This window comes from Pogoniulus pusillus, chromosome 18, assembly GCF_015220805.1.
Source record: "Pogoniulus pusillus isolate bPogPus1 chromosome 18, bPogPus1.pri, whole genome shotgun sequence".
Taxonomy (NCBI): Eukaryota; Metazoa; Chordata; class Aves; order Piciformes; family Lybiidae; genus Pogoniulus; species Pogoniulus pusillus.
Window position 1 is genome coordinate 8133389 of NC_087281.1, and position 22086 is coordinate 8155474.

General features: G+C 44.3%; 1 protein-coding gene across 1 annotated transcript in view; it reads right to left on the bottom strand.

Annotated features, from left to right (window-relative positions):
* Positions 1-22086, bottom strand: part of LRFN2 (leucine rich repeat and fibronectin type III domain containing 2) — a 180306-nt gene that overhangs the window by 38027 nt on the left and 120193 nt on the right. The window contains exon 3 of the mRNA XM_064158330.1: positions 6413-7805. Within this exon, the coding sequence (XP_064014400.1) occupies positions 6413-7785 (1373 nt within the window). The 5' untranslated portion in view covers positions 7786-7805. The remainder of the gene's footprint in view (positions 1-6412; positions 7806-22086) is intronic.

Here is a 22086-nt window from a genome sequence, read left to right on the forward strand (position 1 = left end):
TTAAATTGCACTGACCATAAGTCTGAAGCTCTTACATGTCTAAACTAGAATCTAAACTGATAGAAAGATGCTAATAACTTTCTCAAGAGAAGCTAGTGTGCTGGTTTGAGGCTAGCTGGAATATTTTAATGAGAGAAATTAGATCATTGGCTGTGAAAAGAAAATTATAGTCATGTCTATATTACCCTCTTGTTCTGCTGAGACATATGAAAACAAGAAACCGTAACAAAGTCGGTCTCTGCTTGACTGTTGCCTACTTCCCTATCTCTGCCTGAACCCATGTAACTAATAATTTTCCTTCTAACCTCTTGCCAACCTTTTACATTCTCACCCCCTGCACATAAGAGATCCTGAGATAAGGGAGGGGGTGGAAAGGAGTGGAAAGAAGGTGGGAAGTTGCTTTGGGAGCCCCTGTTGGGCAGTCTGGCTGCTCAGGAAGGGGGTTTGTATTTCTGTATTACCTTTAACTTGTATATTACTGTATATAGTTGTAAATATCTGTACAAGTTATGTTTATATTTTGCTTGTAAATTGTGCCAAGCTGTAAAATATAGCTTCCTTAACTTCCAGCTTAGTTAGTCTGGTGAATTCCTAGCTATGTGTTAGAGAGGAGGGAAAGTCCCAAACCTGCACAGGTAGGATTTCTTTATTAGAGAAAATCTCCTAACTTTTGCTTCTTTAAGCATCAGTTTAAAGTCAGATATTGCATTGTAGACCTGAATCATAGAATCATAGAACCATAGAATCAACCAGGTTGGAAGAGACCTCCAAGATCATCCAGTCCAACCTAACACCCAGCCCTAGCCAGTCAACTAGACCATGGCACTAAGTGCCTCATCCAGGCTTTGCTTGAAGAACTCCAGGAACGGTGACTCCACCACCTCCCTGGGCAGCCCATTCCAATGGGAAATCACTCTTTCTGTGAATAACTTCCTCCTAACATCCAGTCTATACCTACCCTGGCACAACTTGAGACTGTGTCCCCTTGTTCTGTTGCTGCTTGCCTGGGAGAAGAGACCACCCCCCACCTGGCTACAATGTCATTCCATATCTTCTTCTGTTGGACTTTGTCTTCTTTTCCTGTGTGGTTTTCCTTCAGCTAAGAATGGATTTTTCAGTTGTGAATTTTGCAATAAACTTCTGGTCTTGCTGAAAGTAGTGAGTACAATGCACATTGAGTGTGTGCATCATCTTGACAGCTGGATTACCAAAACCCGTGCAAGGACAAGTCAGAGAGACAGAGGTTCTTTGGGAACACACACGCCTCAGCAAGCAATGTTCACCTCTATGTGACACCTAGCTCCAGCACATTCATGTGCTGGAAGTTATCTTTGTTAAGATGAGCACAGGCCAAGGAAGATAATACTGAGATACTACTAAGAGTTAAATGAATGCTCCATTAAAGAGAGAATGCTTCCTTCTTCCCATGACGTAGGAATAATAACATGGCATGTCACCCCTGGGTAGCCATTATTAAGGGCAATCATTGTCTTTGCAAATTGACATTAACCAAACTGCCCCATTGAGACATTTGCACAAGTTATCATTCTCTTCCCTCCAACTTGTTATTCTCTCTCTGGGAAGCCATGTGTGTTGATCCAGGATTGTGCTCGTTAGATCAGTATCAGAAACATGCATCTAGAATCCACTGAAAGAGATAAAAACCTGCTGCTAGCTTCAGCAATGTCCCTAACACAGCAAATAGAAGTGAAGGTCAGATGGGCAAAACAGACAAACACTGCTCCTCCTGCTGAACCTTCACTAAATGGCACTCACTGGTGTACCCAGAGTATATTCTGGTGCTGTTCCAACTCAGTGAAACCAGACAGCCTCTCGAGTGGCCAGCGCCAGAACAAGAGGACACAGCCTCAGGCTGTGCCAGGGGAAATTTAGACTGGAGGTGAGGAGAAAGTTCTTCACTGAGAGAGTCATTGGACACTGGAATGGGCTGCCCGGGGAGGTGGTGGACTCGCCATCCCTGGAGCTGTTCAAGGCAGGATTGGACGTGGCACTTGGTGCCATGGTCTAGCCTTGAGCTCTGTGGTAAAGGGTTGGACTTGATGATCTGTGAGGTCTCTTCCAACCCTGATAATACTGTGATACTGTGATATCTCCATCCATTTCCTGTCCTGTCAATGTCTCCCACACCTCTGAATTTTCACAGGGCCACTGCACCCTATTATATTCCCTTTTGCACCATCTGTAGCTTCTGCTAGTGAAAGACCACAGATGGGATGGAAATGGGACTGGTGTTACAGGTAGTGATCAGGAGAGATGTTCTTATCAATGGGGAGGGAAGAACTTCCACTTGTCACTCTTTCATTCTGAAGACTTCAATGTTCATGCACAGATCTTAGTAGAGAATGCAGAAAACTTGTGTCTTTTGTGCATACATTGCACAATCACTAATTGTCATGGCTGTGACCTAAAAGATCTGCCTTACATGAGCTATTTTGTGAGGCCAGTGAGTGGTGAGGCAATAAGCTCTGTGAAGGTGGAGTGGTGCCTGTCCTGTGGTGCCTATCTCCTCTGCTCCAGCTCAGGACAAAGGGCACATGAGCATGCAGAAAGCTCATACCACATTAATGACCTCAAGGGGAGTAAGCCAACCCCTGAGGTCCCCCACACCTATTTTGGGAACCTTCCAGAGCAAGACAGTGCACATGCCCAGCAAACTGCCTGAGCAGAGAGGACACCAAGGGACAGGACACTATAAAAAGGGGCAAAGTTAACCAAGCCAAGTTGGCACCCCACCATCTTCAGACCTTGGAGACTACACTGCATGACGCTGGAGCCGTGACTGGTAATATCTCCCTCTCCTTTTTGTTACTTCTGCCCTTGGTGGTGGATTCACTTTTGTTTATCTGCCAAGGATCTCAGAACCCAACATGGCCCCATCTCCAAGCCCAGGGTTTGAGATTCAGGTCACGTCACTACTTGGGCAGGATTCCTACAAGTTGAGCACAGCCAGTGTGCCACATTCCTTGCATCCATACATATCTTAAAGCATCTTAAGCGACCATCATTTTATTGGCTAAGCAGTATCACATCCCATTTAGCACATACAAAACATTTTATAGAGCAGAGCACTGTAGAAATCTTTTTCCCTTAGGTTTTTCTACATGCTCATGGCAGTGATATGCATCTGACCAATTAAAATGAAACAGCTTTAGTTAATTAACTCTAAGGGACTGAGTGGGTCCCTGACTGAAAATCATAAGAGCTGGTTTTGATATTATGAGTGCCACTGATTAACTCTCAGATGCTGGACGATTCATTCTATCATTCTATGCTTCATTTTTCCCTGATGCAAAATGCAGAGAAAGAAAAATTGTTTTCTTTGGTGAAGTGCTTTTGAGAGCTGTGAGTGAAAAGAGTGCTGTGTCTCCCAGTGGGAGATTTATGGAAATGGTAATGTCTTCAATTCTAGAAAACTGAGCCACAGGATCACAAGATCACAGGATCTTAGGGGTTGGAAGGCACTTCCATAGATCTTCCAGTCCAACCCCCCTGCCAGAGTAGGACCAGAGAACCTAGCACAGGTCACACAGGAATACATCAAGACAGAGCTGAAAAGTCTGCAGAGAAGGTGACTCCACAACCTCCCTGGGGAGCCTGTATCAGTGCTATGTCACACAGTCAAGAAGTGCTTCTTGAATCAAATAAAGCAACAAAGGGCCAAAATCTCACTGAGAGGCAGCAGTAGGGACAGGATAAGAATTTAGGGTTGCCTGACACCTGGACAGGCACTTGTTCCTCCAGATCAGGCTGGTAAGTTGGCACCTCTGTAATTTCAGTCCACAGCATGTGACTCTAAGCCTTCCAGCTACAAACTGCATGACTTGACTGCTTTGCTGTTTGCATTATTTACTCTAGCCATGCTCTTCCTCAGCAAATCAAGACACCAGACCAGTTCTAACACCTGACAACTTCTGCAAGCTTTTCTTTGTGGTTGCAGGGATACTGCTGTTGTCTGGGCCAAATGTACTATTCAGTGTCATATGACTGTACACATTCTGCAGAGTGCTTTTTCAGACTCCACTGCCCACAGGATCTTAAATACTGCTCAGTTGCTGCCGAAAGCTTTGCCTCAGGAAAAGCTGACACTAGTGCATTTGCTTTCATTCCATTCCTAATACACTGCCATTTCCCAGTTTTATCCTATCCTTTTCATTCTGTGTAATTCCACAAAGTTGCAAGTATCAGGTAGTGCCAGGGCTGGGAGGAACGGAGAGAAGATGCAGATGGGTAGCTTGAGACTGGATGTGAGGAGGAAGTTTTTCACCATGAGAGTGGTGAGACTCTGGAGTGGGTTGCCCAGGGAGGCAGTTGAGGCTCCAGGGATGGAGCTGTTTAAGGCCAGGTTGGATGAGGATCTGGCCAGCCTGATCTAGGGTCCCTGCCCATGGCAGAGGGGTTGGAACTGGATGATCCTTGTGATCCCTTCCAGCCCTGACTGATTCTATGAGTCTGTGATTCTAAGTCCTAAAGCTAACATGTTAGTCCTACTGTACATTAGCCAGAGCAAGGCAAATAATTTCTGCTTTCTAATAGTTTTGATTAATTTCAATATGTCTTTTGTAAATGAGGAAGGGAAATGAATGGAAGCAAATTTCATCAGATTATTTCAACATTTGAATAAATAATAATAATTTAAAAATGCTTTTTTAGACATCCTGGTCAATACTGTTAGTTTTGGCAAAGAATGAGTAAGTCTGGAGCAGCTAAATAAATCACCTTACTATATCTTTTCTACAACTAATTTAGAGAAAAGTCTCTTTAGCACAAATTTTTTTGTCCATGACAACTAAACATTCAGTTCTGAAAAAAAAAAACACCTTTAATATGGATTGCATTGTAGGAGAAAGGTGAGTGAAAAACATCACATTCACATCTACTACCTCGTGTTTTAACTCTGTCTGGGTAAATATGCTATGCTAAAGTCCTCAGATTCTGATTTCTTTTGATAGCACACATAATGCCAGAGAGGCATCTGACACTGCTGTCTTTGCAATAAAAATCATAGAATCATAGAATCAGCCAGGTTGGAAGATACCTCCAAGATCATCCAGTCCAACCTAGCACCCAGACCTAGCCACTCAACTAGACCATGGCACTAAGTGCCTCATCCAGGCTTTTCTTCAACACCTCCAGGGACGGTGACTCCACCACCTCCCTGGGCAGCCCATTCCAATGCCAATCACTCTCTCTGCCAACAACTTCCTCCTAACATCCAGCCTGGACTTCCCCCAGCACAACTTGAGACTGTGTCCCCTTGTTCTGTTGCTGGTTGCCTGGGAGAAGTGACCAACCCCCACCTGCCTTACAACCTCCCTTCAGTTAGTTGTAGACAGCAATGAGGTCAGCCCTGAGCCTCCTCTTCTCCAGGCTGCACACCCCCAGCTCCCTCAGCCTCTCCTCATAGGGTTTGTGTTCCAGGCCCCTCACCAGCTTTGTTGTGCTTCTCTGGACACCTTCCAGCACCTCAACATCTCTCTTGAATTGAGGGGCCCAGAACTGGACACAGTACTCAAGGTGTGTCCTGACCAGTGCTGAGTACAAGGGAAGAATAACCTCCCTTGTCCTACTAGCAGGTTTTGCATCTGTACCTTGAACATGCTATGTCTATCATTCTTCCAAGACAGAAAGAAAATCGAGTAATGCTCTTTTCCTGTACTCTTTCTCCCTGTTTTTAATCTCTAAATTCTACTGCTTCTCCACTGCAAGAGCAGCCATGACTCTACATTCTTAAAAGCTGGGGAAGCCATAGAACTGAAAGAGCATAAAGAACATTTCTGGCTTGGTTCTGAAATTATCGCTTCTTACATTTAATATGGTATAAAGCATTAAGTGTTCCAAAGTTGTCAGCCATTACAATTGCACAAAACAAATGTTAGTGAAGTAAGAAACGAGCTCCTTCATACAGGTGAAAAGTCTCATGTTAGCAACCCCAAATCTTAAATAGCAAGATAATTAGAGTCTGTGTTATGGGTAGATAGCACAAACTTCCTCCCACATGGTTTTATCTCTCAGCAGTACGTTTCAATCCCACCTACAGGAGGTGGAAAGGGAAACTTCTGACTTCCAGGCTGTCAATTATTTCCTTCCTTGTTGAGACTAACAAGGAGGCTACCAATGGTGATACTTTTTTTTACTAAATTGAAAGTGTTACTAAAGTCAGTTGTTGTTAGAGAATTAATATTGAAGAGATTTGTAATGCCTGACTTAGGCAGAAATGCAGACTGACAGATAAACTGACAGCCACAATGCATAATTATCAGACACTGCTAATGCTACCTGTGGCAGTGCTAACTCAGTTCAAAGCCACATCAATCACCAAAGAGTATAACACTTTGTATGCTGCTTTCCACCATCTGACCTCATTAGAAGACCAAGCAGCTATTGCATTTACCTGTAGATCAGGACTTCATCATCTGAGCAATTATACTGCAGCTGATACATTTTTACCCGAGGGGCCGACTTGCTCACTGTCCACTTGACCAAAGCTGAGGTAGTGGTCACATCTGACACCAAAACAGCCCTTTCTGGTGGGCCTTTCGTTTCCCCACGATTAGACTTGCTGGAGCTGGTGATGTCTGAAAGCCTGGATTTCGGTGGGGCTGCTCGTCCTGTGCCATTGCTGAGGTGGGGGAGCTGAACAATTGAGAGCTCAATCGTTGCAGTGGACTCTCCAGCAGCATTGGCTGCTATGCACGTGAAAGTCCCATAATCCTTGGAAGTGGTGATGTGGATATCTAAGGTACCATTGTCATAGACAGCTGTCCTTGAAGAGTTCCCAATGAGCCGATCATCGGGGGCCACCCAATGAATGATGGGGGTGGGATCCCCAATGGCTTTGCACTTCAGTGTGGCAGTTTGCCCTTCTAAAACCAGCAGCTTGTGAGTGTGTTGCGTAATAAGTGGAGGCTCACAAACAAATTCTTCCTCCCTTACATACCAGAAGTACCTTCCCTTTAGACCTGGAGGAGAAGCACAAGTTTCCATATCATCATCTCTGTCAAGTCGTCTTAACCACAGTAGTTCACAGTTGCAATGCAGGGGGTTGCCCCCAAAGCTGAGAGACAAAGGTGGAGAAAATGGGGTAACAGCTAAGGAGATTACTTGAGATCTGGCAAATATAGGGTCAGGGGGGAGCTTCTGAAGTCTGTTGGATGTCAGATCCAATCTGGCCAGTTTCTGAAGGTCTGCAAACGTCCCCTCTGTAATATAATCTATCAGGTTATGATCTAAACTGAGCTGGTGCAAGTTTATCATCTTCCTTATAGATTCCCAGGGAATGCTTCGGAGATTATTGTAGGAAAGATCTAAGTCTTCCAGTGTCAGCAAAAAATCCTCAAAGGCTTCATCAGAGATGCTGCTTAGCTGGTTGTTATTTAAAATCAAATGCTGAAGGTTAATTAAGCCTCTCAAAATATCCTCTCCAATATCAGGCAGCCTGTTGCTGTCCAGATGTAAAGAACGAAGGCTCTCCAAGTCAGTGAAAGAGTAAGGCTGTATGTAACTGATGGTGTTTCTGGACAAAGTAAGGTCAACAAGTCCAGACATATTGGCAAAATCCTGTCGGCTGATATTAATAATGAAGTTGCCGCCAAGTCGGAGTTCAACGGTCCTTCGATCTATGTCTAGTGGTACAAACAGGAGACCCTTGGAGGGACACAAAGTCCCCAGTGACTCAGACAGGTTCTGACAGACACAATATTTGGGACAAGCGTTGACCATGGCAACCATTCCAAACACCAGGATGCTGAAGAGCAATTTTTCCATGGTAAATCAAGCTACAGTACCTGGAAGAAATGAAAAGAGTTACAAGAACATCAATAGCAGTTTTCATAGAATCATAGAATCAACCAGGTTGGAAGAGACCTCCAAGATCATCCAGTCCAACCTAGCACCCAGCCCCATCCAGTCAACTAGACCATGGCACTATGTGCCTCATCCAGGCTTTTCTTGAACACCTCCAGGGATGGCAACTCTACCACCTCCCTGGGCAGCCCATTCCAATGCCAATCACTCTCTCTGCCAACAACTTCCTCCTAACATCCAGCCTAGACTTCCCTTGGCACAACTTGAGACTGTGTCCCCTTGTTCTATTGGTGGGTTTGATATAGATGGCTTATGTTTAAGAGACTTAGCAGTGCCTCCTTTTAGGAGTCACAGAATCAGAGAAACACAGAAACATCCAGGTTGGCAAAGCCCCTCAGGATCACCAAGTCCAACCTATAACCCTACCCAACAAGATTCACCTTAAACCATATATCTAAGCACCCCATCCAAACGACCCTTAAACACATCCAGGGTTGGTGACTCCATCACCTCCCTGGGCAGCTCATTCCAGTGCCTGACCATCCTTTCCTTGAAAAACTTTTTCCTAATGTCCAATCTAAACCTTCCCAGTCTCAGTTTGAGGCCATTCCCCCTTGTTCTGTCAAACCTAAATTGATCAGCACTCCGAGATGGTAAGTTTAAGTGTTATAGTAAGATGTTTCTCTGCATAATGCTTTTCTTTCTTAAAAAACAAAATAACCAACCAAACAAAAAAGTGGAATTGGGTCCATATGTAAATAGGATAGGAATTGTTAGTGCTTATGCCTGGTAATAGGTCTTGTGACAGCTAAAGTGTTACAGTTAGAGTTTTGTAATTTTTATTGGGTAGCTGGTAGGGGACAAATCCTGTCTTCAAATTGCATGGCTTACTTAAAACCCTGAAAGATTTCATTTGGAATATTGCCTACTTCTTTGAGGGCAGAAGCTGTCTTATAGTAATTACATGTTGCTGCATAATAACGTGGAATTAGTCTTAGGGTTGAAAGAGCTGATTTTATGGATAAAAATAGCTGAATATATACCCTTCAGTAATATGGTTAGTAATGACCATGTAATTATCTGGCCAGTCCTAGAACAAGTCAGTTCAGTTGCCCACCCATAATAAAATTCCTGACAGGCAGCGCAGGAAGCAGAAATCACTTGCAAAATCATCACCTGCATTCACTCTGTGCTCAGCCAACCTGTGGGAAGGCTGATGCTATCCAGCTCCAAGGAGAAGAGATGCGTGGGGAATCTGTGCTGCCTTAGGCCCTGGGCAAGGTTTCTGACTACCTCATCGTCTCATGCAGAAAACCTTTTTGTTGTAGTGACTGCAAAGCTCACCTCTGCAACCACAGACCTCCCTCACTTGCATCCTGTTCATTTCTCTTTGAAGAATAAAAGAAAGGGTGACTCGTGGGGTCAGTTTTGGCTGGGATAAGTTGCAGCCCTGCTTCACTTTCAGGAATATCTCACACTGGTCTGCTGACACTCTTGCCACATGTGCAGGACATAGGTGAACCTGTTTACTTTCTGCCTCTCCCTCACCCTGACTTTATCAAGAGGTCTGAGAAATAGACAGATCATTAATTTCTGCTTCTCATTTTCTCTCTGAGGAAAGGGGTAAATTGACACAGACCTATATTATTGCAATGAGTCTCCCAAGTTTTTTTTTTGCCAAGATCTTAGAATAGAACAGAATCAACCAGGTTGGAAGAGATCTCCAAGATCATCCAGTCCAACCTAGCACCCAGCTCTAGACACTCAACTAGACCATGGCACTAAGTGCCTCATCCAGACTTTTCCTGAGCACCTTCAGGGACAGGGACTCCACCACCTCCCTGGGCAGCCCATTCCAATGCCAATCACTCTCTCTGCCAACAACTTCCTCCTAACATCCAGCCTAGACTTCCCCCAGCACAACTTGAGACTGTGTCCCCTTGTTCTATTGCTGGTTGTCTGGGAGAAGAGACCAATCCCCACCTGGGTACAACCTCCCTTCAGGTAGCTGTAGACAGCAGTGAGGTCTGCCCTGAGCCTCCTCTTCTGCAGGCTGCACACCCCCAGCTCCCTCAGCCTCTCCTCACAGGGTTTATGTACCAGGCCTTTTACCAGTTTTGTTGCCCTTCTCTGGACATGTTCCAGCACCTCAAGATCACTTCCAGCAAAACTGATTTTATCATTGAACTATGTAAAACCTCAGAATCGAGGGGAGCAGAAATCTGATGGCTCTAGTGTCCAAAACACTCCCTTGTGGCAGTAGCTACAGGTGCAATTCAAGCTGTATTTCCCAACGTGGGCATTTTGGCTCTGTTTAACCTATGTCACCCCACCATATAACCTCGTGTCACTTTTTGGCACTCATGTCATGCCTGATCCTGAAACACACTGAGAAGTGAGACACTCATTTTTCAATTGCCTCTGCAGTGCCTAAGCAATGGATGGCAGGCAGTCGGTTGTGCCTAAGCTGGTTCCCTTCCCGCTATACGTGTGATGGGATAACACACAGCTAATTAACACTATAAGGCTGCTCAAACTTTAGCAAACATATGACACAGGAAATTCATTTCACACAAATAAAAGGTCACTTTGTAATTATGTGTGCTTCATCACAGAGCTGAAATGACACTTGTGCAGATGTTTATAATAATGAAAATTCATTGTAAAAGTAAATTATTAATCCCCCAGTAACACACACCAAACATAAGCAAAAGCCTAGCACATCAGCAACCTTTAAAAAACTCTTTAAATAGGTCTTGCTCTACCCCCCCCCAGGACAGCAATGCAAACAAGGGCCTGTTGTGGTAGGCTCAAAATAGGCTTACGCATGTCTTGCCTTGTCTAGGCATGCTTTTCTGCTCCACCAGAGAGCATGTGGCCTGGAGCCACTGAGTCTGGCCTGCCCAGAGTCCTGTGGTGTAAGGTGCACACACTTAGCTTGTGCCTGCCCAGTGCAAGGCCTCTGCTTTGCCCAGACTGGGGAAGAGCAAGCCTGTGGCTTAGCCTAATATGGTCTGGTTTGGCTAACTGCCATCCTGATTGGCTGTTCTGTGTCCAAAGGGCAATTAATCTCAGCCCACATTGATAAAAGGAGATAGGCAGGTGAACAACCTGCTTGTGCTTCCCTGCTTTGCTCCCCTGCTCTGTGCCTGCTCTCTCTGCTGTGCCCAGCCCTGCTGCTCTTGCACACTGCCTTATTGGTGCCTGCTAAACTCCACTGCCGCCAGTTACCAGGAGCAGAGCCTGGATGCCTGCAGGCGATCAGCCTGTGTGGCCAGCGTGACATGGTGCTGAGACTGCACCACATCTGCCTCTGCACCTGAAGGTCCTGCCCTGGACACATACACAGATCATCCAGAAGAAGCCAGCAGACAAGGTCAGAGATTGTCTGTGTCCTGTCCCCAGAAGCCAGGAAGATTCAAGCCTCAATGTCCAGCAAGACAGAGTCCCCTGAGAGCATTTGGGCACTGTCTGGACTGTGGCTAGCCCCCATGAGAGGGTAATAATAATAATAATCTGTGAGTAAATGCTTCAATGCCTCTTTGTAATTCTCTATTGCCTGCTGCCATAGAGCAGAAAGAGCTTGAGCCCAGCTACTGGGCAAGCAGCGTCTTGACCACAAGTGGCATCTGATCACAGAACCTTCTCTTCCAGTTCAATTAATGTTTATATACTTTGCTGGTTACTACTAGATGTAGATATTATCCATAGAATGTTTCCATGACCATGTAAGAACTGAAATATTATTAAAACTATTGGTCAGGGGTGGGGAGAGTTCTGAAGAGCAAAACTAATAAACAATATTAATTTTGGAAAATATGATCTGGCATCAATTAATTTCCCTTCCCCAACAGGGCCCTAATTTTGGGGTTCTGTCCAGAGGTGGCCAATTCCTCACCTGGCCCATGTGGTTTGTTTTTTCCTCTACAGAATGTGTGAGATGACACAGAAAGAGCAAGTTGTAGTATTGCAAGAATATTATGAGTGCTGAACTACGTCTAGCCTGTTTTTTATGGCAAGGTTTTCTGCACAGTGTGTTGTTAACCATTATATGCTGCTACTACTATTGTATAGGAGAGGCTGAAGTGTCTGTGTTTGCAGACAAGATGATAGGAAAATACTTTTATAAAGGATGATGCAAAAGAAGAGCAATCTTGTCTTCAATAGTAAAGAAAAGGCTACTGAATAGAATGTTTGGAGATTAGCAAGTATGTTATTTGTGTAAATCTGTGGCATGCTTAGCAAAGAGCTATAAATATCCCTTACTTTATTATCAATTGGTAGCTTACTGATAGGCAATTGGCTTTTTGAATCTTAATTATAATTGTGTTCTGCAACTTTAATTTAGTGCATTACCCTGACAGCTGAAATGATAAACAAAAAGCAGTTTAAAAGGGGGAGAAATAGATGCAGTTAATTAGTAATAAGCCCTTTTACAGCTTCTCCCTCATCTACATTCCCACCCTCTGAATATCTATTCAGATATGTGAATGCACACTTACAAGAGCACTGTCTCCTTTTAAGTGTCCCAATTCTCTAACCACATTTTTTTCTGGGTGCTTTGGGAAGAGAGTTGACTGTAGGCACCAGAGTGAAAAGTGGCTGTTAAAAAAAAAACAACCCACAACAAAACAGGGGAGGAGGAACAGAAGTCAATCACAGAAAATAGGGACTGCAACACCAAGAGAAGGCTGTGAAGCAGTAGGTCTAAATGGCAAAGTAAACCCTGATGGGGAAACCATCTGTGGACAGTTTAAAGCCCATTATCTGCCTGCGTGCGTTTGCATGTGTGCATGAAAGGCACAGAGAGTGCAATGTTTGCTTTTACCAGCAGGAGGACAAATCAGTAACAACCATACTAGAATGGAAACATCTTGGTTGCTGTCATTCCAGTTGTTGACTGAATTGGAAAGCATTACTATAAATATTGTTTCTCTACAGGGACATGTTTCTTGCCTTTCAGATCTTTTGACACCATTAGTACTTCAAGCTTCTGAACCTTGGATTTCTCTACAGCGTAATCTTGAAGTTCATGGCACGGCAAATACGGTACAAACACAAAGCTGCCTATCAGACCTTGGAGAAAGGAGAGGTGGACAGGATTCTTTATGGGGAACATCTGGAGTTTTTCATAGGGCAAAGGGTTTTACTTTGTCTCCAGTTTGTTTTACTTTTGTCTCCAGACAAAGCACAGAAGAGGTAAGTATGTTTGAGTCTGCACAATTATAATACTATCTACTAAAACCTAGACTCTTGTGCAGTTCATAGAATCATACAATCATAGAATCAACCAGGTTGGAAGAGACCTCCAAGATCATCCAGTCCAACCTATCACCCAGCCCTGTCCAGTGAACTAGACCATGGCACTAAGTGCCTCATCCAGGCTTTTCTTCAACACCTCCAGGGACGGTGCCTCCACCACCTCCCTGGGCAGCCCATTCCAATGGGGAATCACTCTCTCTGTGAAGAACTTCTTCCTAACATCCAGCCTATACCTACCCTGGCACAACTTGAGACTGTGTCCCCTTGTTCTATTGCTGGTTGCCTGGGAGAAGAGGCCACCCCCCACCTGGCTACAATGCCCCTTCAGGTAGTTGTAGACAGTAATAAGGTCACCCCTGAGCCTCCTCTTCTCCAGGCTAAACAGGCCCAGCTCCCTCAGCCTCTCCTCATAGGATTTGTGCTCCAGGCCCCTCACCAGCTTTGTTGCCCTTCTCTGGACATATTCCAGCACCTCAGCATCCTACTTGAATTGAGGGGCCCAGAACTGGACACAGCACTCAAGGTGTGACCTGACCAGTGCTGAGTCCAGGGGCAGAATAACCTCCCTTGTCCTACTGGCCACACTGTTCCTGATGCAGGCCAGGATGCCATTGGCTCTCTTGGCCACCTGGGCACACTGCTGGCTCATCTTCAGCTTACTATCTATCATTACCCCCAGGTCCCTTTCCTCCTGGCTGCTCTCCAACCACTCAGTCCCCAGCCTATAGTGCTGCTTGGGGTTGTTGTGGCCAAAGTGCAGAACCCTGCACTTGGCCTTGTTAAATCTCATCCCATTGGCCTCTGCCCACCCATCCAGCCTGTCCAGGTCCCTCTGCAGGGCTCTCCTACCTTCCAACAGCTCCACACCTGCTCCTAGCTTGGTGTCATCTGCAAACTTACTGATGCTGGACTCAATCCCCTTGTCCAGGTCATCAATAAAGATATTGAACAGGACTGGGCCCAGCACTGATCCTTGGGGCACACCACTAGTGACAGCTGCCAACTGGATGTGGCACCATTCACCACCACTCTCTGAGCTCTGCCATCCAGCCAGAGTGAATGTGTCCAAACCATGAGCTGCCAGCTTGGCTAGGAGCTTCTTGTGGCAGACAAAAATCATTTTGATAGTTCTGGTAACTTTCATATGAGACAGGAAATAAAATGTCAATTTTAGGGTCTGGTTTTGCTGACTAGTTTCCTTGCCTTGTTCCTAAAATCTCTTGTGACCTGCAAGACCAAGCATTTTACAAACTCACCATTCTCATTTACATTTTAAAGGTATCTATCAGACAGATAAAGTAGATTTTCCACAGCAAGTCAATAAATCTGACACAGTTCCTGCCGCAGCTCAAGGTGAAAAATATCCCCTTTAGTCCTCTTATAACATGGATTGGTGTGAATTAATGTGTGCAAGAGTCATAAACTTTGGTGTTTTTTATTCAGATTCTCCTCATAAAGATACAAATTCTGAGATTTGGCATCTCATTTCAGGAATGTCTCTGAGGCATTTTTTAATTCTATAGTCGTGGAGCTTTGCATATCAATTCTAACAGCCGTTGCATACCACAGCACTAAGTACAAGGTAACTGTCAGACAAATAAGCTATAGCTGCAGCATACAGGCTGAACAAAAAAAGACCCAGACACACACACATAGTATGGAGAGGCAGATGGCTTCTAGCTCTGATTCTGCTGTCTCCAAATGCATGAACTGCATGGGTGAGTTAGTCTGCTTTGCTTCATCTTTGTAGGTGCTGTGAAAGAATTGGATTTTCTTTTCTTGGGAGCTGCCCTTTTCCTTTTTCTTAATCTTCTCTTATCTCTGTTCTCAGTGAACCTCTGCAACTAAGAAATCTGCCCTCCTAGCTGCAAAGCTTGAAGGACTGCAGCAATGGGTGAAATTTCATGCATATTCTCTGAAGTTTAATCTACAATGTGTAAAATGGGATAGGACTATGTCAGGGTAAGAATTACTCCTTAATCCCATCCATTGCCAAAAAACTGTAGGAAAATGATCTTCTGTTCTCCCTGATCCATGCAGGTAGTTTATGCCTGACTCATCAAGCAATGACAATGGCTGTAAGGAAAGTATACATCTCTGCATCTAAATCTGCCCTCAGTGCTACACGCACTGAAACATAGGTTGGGTGTTAATCCACTGCTTTGTGAGCATCTGTGAGGCTGTGCAGGTGTTTAAAGTCAGTTATGTACCTGTGTGCTTACAGGCTCAAACTCAGGATAGCTAATGCTACTTTTGTTTAGCTTTTGTCTCTTGTGTTTTCCTATGCTTCTGTATTCCTGGGGGGTATTATGTGTGCATATGTGCAGTCCAATTTAGATTTTGGCTAATCCTTTTTAGGAGGCAGCCTTATTGAAAAGAAATAATAACTCTAACATGTGAAGTTTTTGCTTTCTTCAGCCACCTTACACTTTCTAAATCATAGCATATGTTTACAAGCATCTATTTCTTTAAATCTTTGTGGCTGCCTTTACTAAGCATCACTCATTAATTTGACTGATACTACTCTCCTAGTACCAGAACAAAAAAGAACTCTGATTGTGTCACATCTATATATTTACATATATATATGTATTATATTTATGTGCAAACCTACGTAACAATATAAGATTGTGTAACAAATTCACTGTCATTTGTGACACTTCTTCACTGAGAGAGTCATTGGACACTGGAATGGGCTGCCCAGGGAGGTGGTGGAGTCGCCGTCCCTGGAGCTGTTCAAGGCAGGATTGGACGTGGCACTTGAGCTCTGTGCTAAAGGGTTGGACTTGATGATCTGTGAGGTCTCTTCCAACCTTGGTGATACTGTGATACTGTGATACTTTTTCTTGAATGCTGTAGCCACAACAAAGTTGCAACCATAAAAAAAATGACTACTGCCCTAGCCACCATCAGGTTCACTTATGCAATTTGCTTTATCTGAGTGCTGCTCTGTTCACCTTCCCAAGCAGCTGAGGGCCCATCTTATCTGCTCTGCTTTCCCAAGCCCCAGAAGCAGCTCTAGTTTGATAATATTTAACAAGAGCTAAGCTAAAGAGGACAATGCTACCAAAAGATATTGACTCATGGAATGGTCTTAAATGTAAGAACGTTTCTGTTATTGATGCAATCTTTAAAGAACTGGATCCAGAACAGAGATAAGGTTAATCCATACAAGGCAATTTTCATGAGCACTCATTCTGTGAAGGCTGATTTAATCCATCCAACAGATCTCTAAAGAAATAACATGATACTTTCTTAGTCAGTCCTACATCATACAGTAAGATATTGGTGTCTTTCAGTCTTTCATTGACAAAACTTGTGTCTATTTGTGTGCATTTTTGAGAAGCTTTTCCCTTATTTTTCATAGATCTTCCATGATGAGTCAGTTAGTGAACACATTCTAAGTATCACCAAATCACAGAATGTCAGGGTTTGGAAATGACCTCAAAAGATCATCTAGTCCAACCTCCCTGCCAGAGCAGGATCACCTAGACCAGATCACACAGGAATGTATCCAGGCAGGTTTTGAATATCTCCAGAAACTGAGACTCCACAATGCCCCATAGCAACCTGTTCCAGTGTTCTGTCACCCTCAGAGTGAAAAAAAATTTCCTCATGTTTACATGAAACTTCCTATGCCTCAATTTCCACCCATTGCCCCTTGGCCTGTCATTGGGCATCACCCAGCAGAGCCTGGCTCCAGCCTCCTGGCGCTCACCCTTTATATATTTATAAACAATGAAGTTACCTCTCAGGCTCCTTCTCTCCAAGCTAAAAAGCCCTAACTCACTCAGTCTCTCCTCATAAGGAAGATATTCCACTCCCTTAATCATTTTTGTGACTCTGCACTGGACTCTTTCAAGCAGTTCCCTGTCCTTCTTGAACAGAGAGACCCAGAACTGGACACAACATTGCAGATATTGTGCCTGCCTTCACCAGGGCAGAGTAGAGGGGAAGGAGGACCTCTCTCGACCTACTAACCACAGCCTTTCTAAGGCACACCAGAATGGCATTGGCCTTCTTGGCCACAGGAGCACATTGCTGGCTCAGGGCCATCCTTCCTCCCACTAGGACCCCCAGATCCTTTTCTCTTTCACTGCTCTCCAACAGGTCAGTCCCCAACCTATACTGTTACCTGGATTTGTTCTTTCCCAGGTGCAAGACTCTACACTTGCCCTTGATGATTTTCATTAATTTCTCTCTGTGCATCTGAACATTTGCCTATGTGGCACTTCCCCACAATATGTTTGAGATATTTTGATAACTTCTTAATAACTCTGAGGTGCAGAAAGCTCAGGTATATTTCCTCTTGATACTTACTAATTCATGAAAGCAGAGAAGATAGAGTTCATTAGTTTTATTAGACTTTTGCTAAGGAAATAATGCACTCTGCATCCAAATCTTGTTGGACAGCAGAGAATCCGCATACAGAAGGGACATTATTCATATCCTAGCTGCTGAAAAGGCTTTAAACTGAGCCCAGCCTTTTTAGACAAGAGGTGTTCCGCTCTGCTTTTGAAGTGCCCTGAGCTGTCGGGTTCTCCAGTGTCTAATAAACAGTAAACTCACTCTGCAGTGTTAATGTAATTCAGGAGTAGGTCAGTCAGGGACATATATCCTTTGGAAGCCAAACTTTCTACTAGTTTCCACAGAAAAGTGTATTGCAGACAGCTCAGGGATGTAAATGCTGATGAGGATGCAGACCTGGAATGTTCTTCAGGGAATCTCGGGTCCCTATTCCAAGTCAGGCAATCAGCCTTGAAGGGCTATGTTCCTGAGACAGTTTTTGAGAATCTGATGGGGGGAGCACTGCTGGGTAAGGAATTGGCTGGATGGTTGCATGCAGAGAGTGGTGATCAATGTCCACCTGGAGAGCAGTGACAAGTGGCATCCCTCAGGGGTCAGTGCTGGGACCAGTGCTGTTCAACATCTTTGTCAGTGATATGGACAAAGCAATCGAGTGCAGCCTCAGCAGGTTTGCAGATGGCACCAAGCTGTGTGGCACAGCTGACTTGCTAGAGGGCAGAGATCCATCCAGAAGGACCTGGACAGGCTGGAGAGGTGGGCCCAGGCCAACCTCATGAAGTTCAACAAGGCCAAGTGGAAGGTCCTGCACCTGGGTTGGTGCAATACCAAGCACAACTCCAGGCTGGGTGGTGAATGTCTGGAGAGCAGCCCTAAGGAAAAGGACCTGGGGGTCTGGGTTGATGAAAAGCTCAGCATGAACCTACAATGTGAATGCACAACCCAGACAGCAACTGTGTTCTGGGCTGCAGCAAGAGCAGTGTGGCCAGCAGGGCAAGGGAGGGAACTCTGCCCCTTTACTCTGCTCTCGTCAGACCCCACCTGGAGTACTGTGTGCAGTTCTGGAGCCCCCAACACAAGAAGAACATGTAACTGTTGGAGTGAGTCTAGAGGAGGCCATGATGATGCTCAGAGGGCTGCAACAGCTCTGCTACAAAGACAGGCTATGAGAGTTGGGGCTCTTCAGCCTGGAGAAGAGAAGGCTTTAAAGAGACCTTGTAATGGCCTTCCAGCATCTGTAGGGGGGCTACAGAAAGACTGGGGAGGGACTCTTTACAAAGTCTTGTAATGCCAGGACCTGTAGCATGAATCCAAGAGGCATGTTTGGTTCATTCACTAAAACTCATGCTACTTTAGGCAAATGCCTACACAAACCACATCATTTCAAAATGAAAACACTGCACCTCAGAAACACTAGAAACAAATCCTTTGGATGCTTCATTTAATATCTTTACTAAAGTGGTCTCATGGAACCTGAACAGACTCACAAATAAAAAATTACATAGTTCTAGCCAGACCCTGTGAGTGACAGATGATAATCTTAATAATCATAGATTTTGATGACTAGTGTGTGAAAACATCTGCACTTACATTATTCTACCTTCATTTAGTGGAAAGCAGGCTTTAACTGCCTCATTTGTTGGGGCAAAGACAACTACTTGGCTCCCTGCATGGTTTTTGAATATGCACAAAATTCAGACATGCAGATTCTTGTAAATATACAAAAATAGAAGCTGAAGAGACCACTTAGAAAACCCAGACATAGACTTTTGGTAACCAGATAGGCTTAGGTCACACCATTTGATATGTGCAGCGCACCTGTATTTAATGTAGCTGCACACAGTGTCACTCTTCTTCAGATGCTAGAGTGTTTCTGAATTCTCTGAGCCAACAGGTGGGTGGTAAAAGAAGCCTCGAAGCAGCTGAATAGTTACCTGGTGGCTTCTGGCCAGGGGAAAAAATAATCTGTTCCCCAGGCGCTGAGGGTGGTGTTGCATCAGCAAACAGATATATATGATGGGTATTGTGGAGGATGGTGATTGCCCAATGAGAGTGACACAGGAAATGCAGAACAGCATTTTCAACCATACTAATTAGAATGGCTTGGACTGTTTTGTTGTTGTTTAGGGTTTTGTCCCTTTTTCACCCAGACCATTTGCAGGTCCAGTCATTTTTGTTTGTTCATTTAATGCTGTATGTCAATGTCCATCAGATTTACAAACTCTTGAGTCACAGTATCACAGTATCACAGTATTATCAGGGTTGGAAGAGACTTCACAGATCATCAAGTCCAACCCTTTACCACAGAGCTCAAGGCTAGACCATGGCACCAAGTGCCACGTCCAATACTGCCTTGAACAGCTCCAGGGACGGCGACTCCACCACCTCCCCGGGCAGCCCATTCCAGTGTCCAATGACTCTCTCAGGGAAGAACTTTCTCCTCACCTCCAGCCTAAATCTTCCCTGGCGCAGCCTGAGGCTGTGTCCTCTCGTTCTGGTGTTGGCCACCTGAGAGAAGAGAGCAACCTCCTCCTGGCCACAACCACCCCTCAGGTAGTGTGGGGAGTATGCCCCAAATGACCCTTTACTTTCCATCTCCACCTTATGGGTTTCAATAGGGAAAGCTGAGCAGCACGAAAGGAGCCAAAAGGGGTACAGGCTGCCTCAGGCTGGGGTCTGCACCTGTGCATTGCCCCACACCACATAAAATTCCCATGCTGAGTTGCTATAGACTGAGTAATTCCCACTCAGCATATACAGCAATGGAAACAATTTGTCTATGGATATGCTGGGATATTTTAATGAGAGAAAATAGATTATTGGCTGTGAAAAGAAAACATAGAGATGTCTAAATTACTCATTCATTCTGCTGAGACATATAAAAGCAAGGACACAAACATAGATAAGACAGTCTCTGCCTGGCTTTTGCTGTGTTAACTCTTCTGCCTGAACCTACACAACTTCCAACTAATCATTCTGCTTCTAACACCTCCTGCTGACCTTTCCAAATCACTTGGCACGCAAGGGAGATTCTGAGATAAGGGAGCGGGTTGAGAGAATGTGGAAGGTTGTTTGGGAGCCCTTCCTGGGCACTCTGACTGCTGGGAGGGGTCTTGTATTTCTGTATTACTTTTAACTTGTACATTATGATATGCAGCTGTAAATATCTGTAATATATTGCATGTATATGCTTGTAAATTGTGCTAAACTGTGAATATAAAGCTTCATTCCTTAACTTCCAGCCAGCTGAATTTAGTCCGGGTGAATCTTTGTGTGGGAGGGGCAGGTGGTGCCCAGAGCCACTACAATTGGAGTGAGTCAGAAGTGCAGGAGGCTTCTCTGGGGCTTCTTCCAACTTCTATGGGACCCCTGACAGCTATCTCCTCCTCCATGCTGGACAAACTGCTGCATCACTCCTGCTGTAAAAGCAGCTGTTTGCCATGCTGCACTGGGGAAGCATGCCTAGCAATGGGGCATGTATGAGCTCAGTTTTGGCTTTGTTTTGTGTACTGGATTATAATTTGCAGTTTCAGAGGCTGTTTCCTGCCATAAAACCACAAGAGATTCTTCACCTTCACAGCACCTATTTCGTGAGGAAATTTGGCTCTTTCATCTTCACATTCCTAGATTTCCTGGGATCTTGCCTGCTGTCTGTTACAAATGATGCAAAATTAATAATCTATATTAATTTTGATATCTAGGCAAAGATTGTTAATAACCATGAAAATTGCTTATTAACATTTAAATCTCACCAGAAAACTGATGTACAATGTTTGAAATGCAGAGTTTGGATATTTATACACCTGGGGAGCAGGCAACCTAGAACATTTAAGAAACAACTAGCAAATACAAACATTACACTTAAAACTGGAAAGAGGTTCACCATCCTTGGAGGTGTTCAAGCAAAGCCTGGATGAGGCACTTAGTGCCATGGTCTAGTTGAGTGGCTAGGGCTGGGTGCTAGGTTGGACTGGATGATCTTGGAGGTCTCTTCCAACTTGGTTGATTCTATGATTCACTTTGGGAGGGGAAATAATGGCCCAAGCCTTTGTTTTCTGCCTGCCCTTGTTTCCCCCATCAGCAGAAAGATGAAGCAAGACAAGACATATTTTAGGCCTATTAGTCTTCCACGACATTGCCTTTATAGTGGGGAAAAGGCTGCTTGTGGTTTGTCCTTTCCTTCTTTCTGAAACTTTTCCAAAGTGTTTGTTATTGTTAATATTCCTTCATTATGAACAGTATCTCCCAACCAAATACCCAAAACCTGTAAATAAATCCCTAAATTCTGTATATATTTCAGGGTGGAATTTTTGGGTCAGTAACTAATTATCTTTTCATAACTCCTGCCTCATATCAATTATTAATAACCATGACAGTCAGCTAAGCTGAACTCCTTGGATATTTTTATTCATTCAGTTCATATATTTATCTGCTTCTTTAGAGTAATTCTGCATTTTGCTTTAACAGCACAAAAGAGAGTCACAGTTATTCCACCTCTTACTCTTTTTGAACTCAAAGGGAAGATGCAAAGGGTTGATCCTTTGATCAGCCCTCTCAGAGGTATTGACTATGGTGCAAAACATAGATGCCCATCAACATACCCCATTGCTTTCTGCAAGCATAACTGAAGAACTGTTACCACCTGAATCCAAACTCCATTCTGATCTGAGCCATTACAGCAAAACCATCAGGTAT